The sequence below is a fragment of the Engraulis encrasicolus genome, chromosome 11 (assembly GCF_034702125.1).
Source record: "Engraulis encrasicolus isolate BLACKSEA-1 chromosome 11, IST_EnEncr_1.0, whole genome shotgun sequence".
NCBI classification, from domain to species: domain Eukaryota; kingdom Metazoa; phylum Chordata; class Actinopteri; order Clupeiformes; family Engraulidae; genus Engraulis; species Engraulis encrasicolus.
In genome coordinates this window covers 11,339,275-11,342,077 of record NC_085867.1, presented here as the reverse complement: position 1 = coordinate 11,342,077, position 2,803 = coordinate 11,339,275, and the positions used below count along the sequence as shown (strand labels likewise).

The 2,803-nt window shown below is 51.1% G+C and overlaps 1 protein-coding gene across 1 annotated transcript in view; it reads left to right on the top strand.

Moving 5' to 3' along the window:
* Nucleotides 1-1,967, top strand: part of LOC134458671 (galactose-1-phosphate uridylyltransferase-like) — a 101,356-nt gene extending 99,389 nt beyond the window's left edge. The window contains exon 8 of the mRNA XM_063211101.1: nt 1,863-1,967. Coding sequence (XP_063067171.1) covers nt 1,863-1,967 — 105 coding nt within the window. The remainder of the gene's footprint in view (nt 1-1,862) is intronic.
* The last annotated feature ends 836 nt before the right edge of the window (nt 1,968-2,803 follow it).

Here is a 2,803-nt window from a genome sequence, read left to right as displayed (position 1 = left end):
AGAAACACAAACACACACACACAGAAACACACTGCCTCTCCCTCTCCCTCCCATGTCCACTTGTGAGCCCTCTTCACAGTTTTAACTGTGTCTGGAAAGCGAGCCGCCAAAGCCGTCAGCTTGAAAAGGGCACCTGGGAGGAGGAGCCCTTTGATGATAATGACAGGAACATCTCAGATGAAGGGAGGGAGAGAGAGATGGAGAGAAAGAGAGATGGAGAGATGAAGAGAGAGAGAGAGAGAGAGAGAGAGGGAGAAGAGAAAGAATAATGACAGGAACATCTCATGGCCCCCTCTCCCCCCTCTTCCCCTTCTCCATTCGTGATGAAGGGAGGGAGAGAGAGAGAGAGAGAGAGAGAGAGAGAGATGAAAAGAGAGAGAGAGAGAGAGAGAGAGAGAGGGAGGAGAGAAAGAATAATGCCAGGAACATCTCATGGCCCCCTCTCCCCCCTCTTCCCCTTCTCCATTCGTGATGAAGGGAGGGAGAGAGGGATGGAGAGAGAGAGAGGGAGGAGAGAAAGGATAATGACAGGAACATCTCAGAGCGCCCCCTCCCCACTCCTTCTCCAATAGCTCACACTCCTTATTCTCCTCTTCCTGTCTGTGCCAGCGCATTACATTTGCGATGAAATGGAGGGAGAGAGGGATGGAGAGAGCGAGAGAGTTGAGATGGAGGTAGGAGAGAAAGGATTAAGAGGAGGGAGAAAAAGATTGGGGAGGAAAGGAGAGACGGATGGAGAAAGAGGTAAAGGTGGAGGGAAAGGATTTGAGCGAGGGGAGGAAAATAAGAGAGGTGGACGAGGGACTGAGGGAGGGATGAAAGGAGGGAAAGGACTGAGTAAAATGAGGAAGATGTGGAGGAGTGAGTTAGGGAGAGAGGGATGGAGAAAGATGGAGGAAGGAAGGAAAATATTGAGTGAAGGGAGGAAAAGAATGGAGGTGCAATAGGGAGGGAGAGAGGGATGAGAGGGCGAGAGAGGAGGGAAACGATTGAGTAAAAGGAGGAAGAGGTGGATGAGGGAGGGAGGGAGAGAGGGATGGAGAAAGAGGGATTGAGAAAGTAAAGTATTGAGTGAAGGAAGGAATAGAGTTGGAGGAGGGAGATAGAGACTGGCGATAGAGGGATAGAGAGATGCATGATGGAATGGAATGGGGAGAGAGGAGGGAATTTATTGAGTTAAAGGAAGAAGAGGTGGAGGAGGGAGGGAGAGAGGAATGAAGACAGAAGGGAAGAAGGGAAGTAGTGGTGGAGTGATGAAAAGTGGTGGTGGAGAGAGGGAGAGAGGGAAGGAGACAGGAGAAGGAAAGAAGTGGCGGAGTGGTGGAGAGAGGGAGGGAGGGAAGGAAGGATGGATGATGAAGTGGAAATGGAAGCCATCTGTAAACGTGCTAGTTTGAGAACAGGTTGACAACCGAGGTGTCCAGACTTCACACCCGTCGTTTCTCTCTTTCTCTCTCTCATTTTTTTCTTTTCCTCTCCCCGTTGCCCCCTCTCTTCCACTTTCTGTCCCCTTTCTGTCCTCCCGTCTCTCTCTCTCTCTCTCTTTCTGTCTGTCCTCCCATCTCTCTTTCTCTGTCTCTGTCTCTGTCTCTGCCTCTGTCTCTCTCTCTCTCTCTCTCTCTCTCTCTCTCTCTCTCTCTCTCTCTCTCCCTCTCTTTTCCCGGTGCCTGCCTGGCGTGCGTTGAGGACTGCTGTGTCTCCAGTCTCAACAGCCTTGCCAAACGCGATTGTAACTGTGACTGCGCGGCCCCCTGCCAACTGCCAACTTGGAGTTGTCACGGCAACCGTGAGTTTGAAGCCGATAGGCTGATAGGCCGGCGAAACAAGGTGTCATGAATCTCGAACTCTCTGCCTCCGCTCAGCCTACCCCGCCAGCCCCCGGCCCCACCACCATCACCCTCACCATCACCACACCAGGCATCGTCGCCGTGCCAGGCTTGAGCCAGAAAAAGACCCAGCCAGGGTGACGTACGCCAGCACTCATTCTCGACCTGTCTCTGTCTCTGTCTCGCTTGATGAGGCAGACGAGACGGAAAGCCTTGGCTAAGTCTCACATTTTGACGTGTGGAGTTGACTGACATTTTGAATCCTGCGTGTCATTTGGCGGGTTGTCATGGGCCTGAAATAGCCTTGAATGGCTGACTGAATCTTGGTCTTGGTCTACCAGACTCTAACGTCTGGTTTCCTGGCATGTTTTTCACGTCTTTTGTTCCCGAGCGTTTGAAGCAGGGCTGGCCCAAGCCTTTATGGGGCCCTAAGCAAAATTTCGTCCGGGGGCCCCCTACGCCACCGCCTACTCAGCATCAGATAAGCTTAATTTACTTGCACGAGTGAGAATTAGGAGCAAAGGAAAGTGGCACAAGAAAAATGTCTTTGTACCATCATTGAGGTGTCCCCCAATATTAATGGATTCTGTTTCCATTGTGTAAGGGGTACATGAGAAAGACATACACTGTATGATGAGGGAAAATGGTGGGGAGTTCATTTCTACCTGGAACTTTGCTGCTCATGGGGGGGCCCTGGTGGTGTGGGAACCCTAAGCCATCGCATAGTTTGCTTATGCCTCGGGCCGGCCCTGGTTTGAAGCACTGTTGAGTTGAGAGAAAGGTTACATGATGATGGTGATGTTGGTGCTTAAGTGCTTTGGCTTTTGTTTCCAACTGTGTGAAACTGGTTTAGATGGAAGAGAAAGATCTTGTGGCAAGCTGACTGACTGACTTGGTGTCTCACACTTTTTTCTGTCACACACACACACACACACACACACACACACACACACACACACACACACACACACACACAC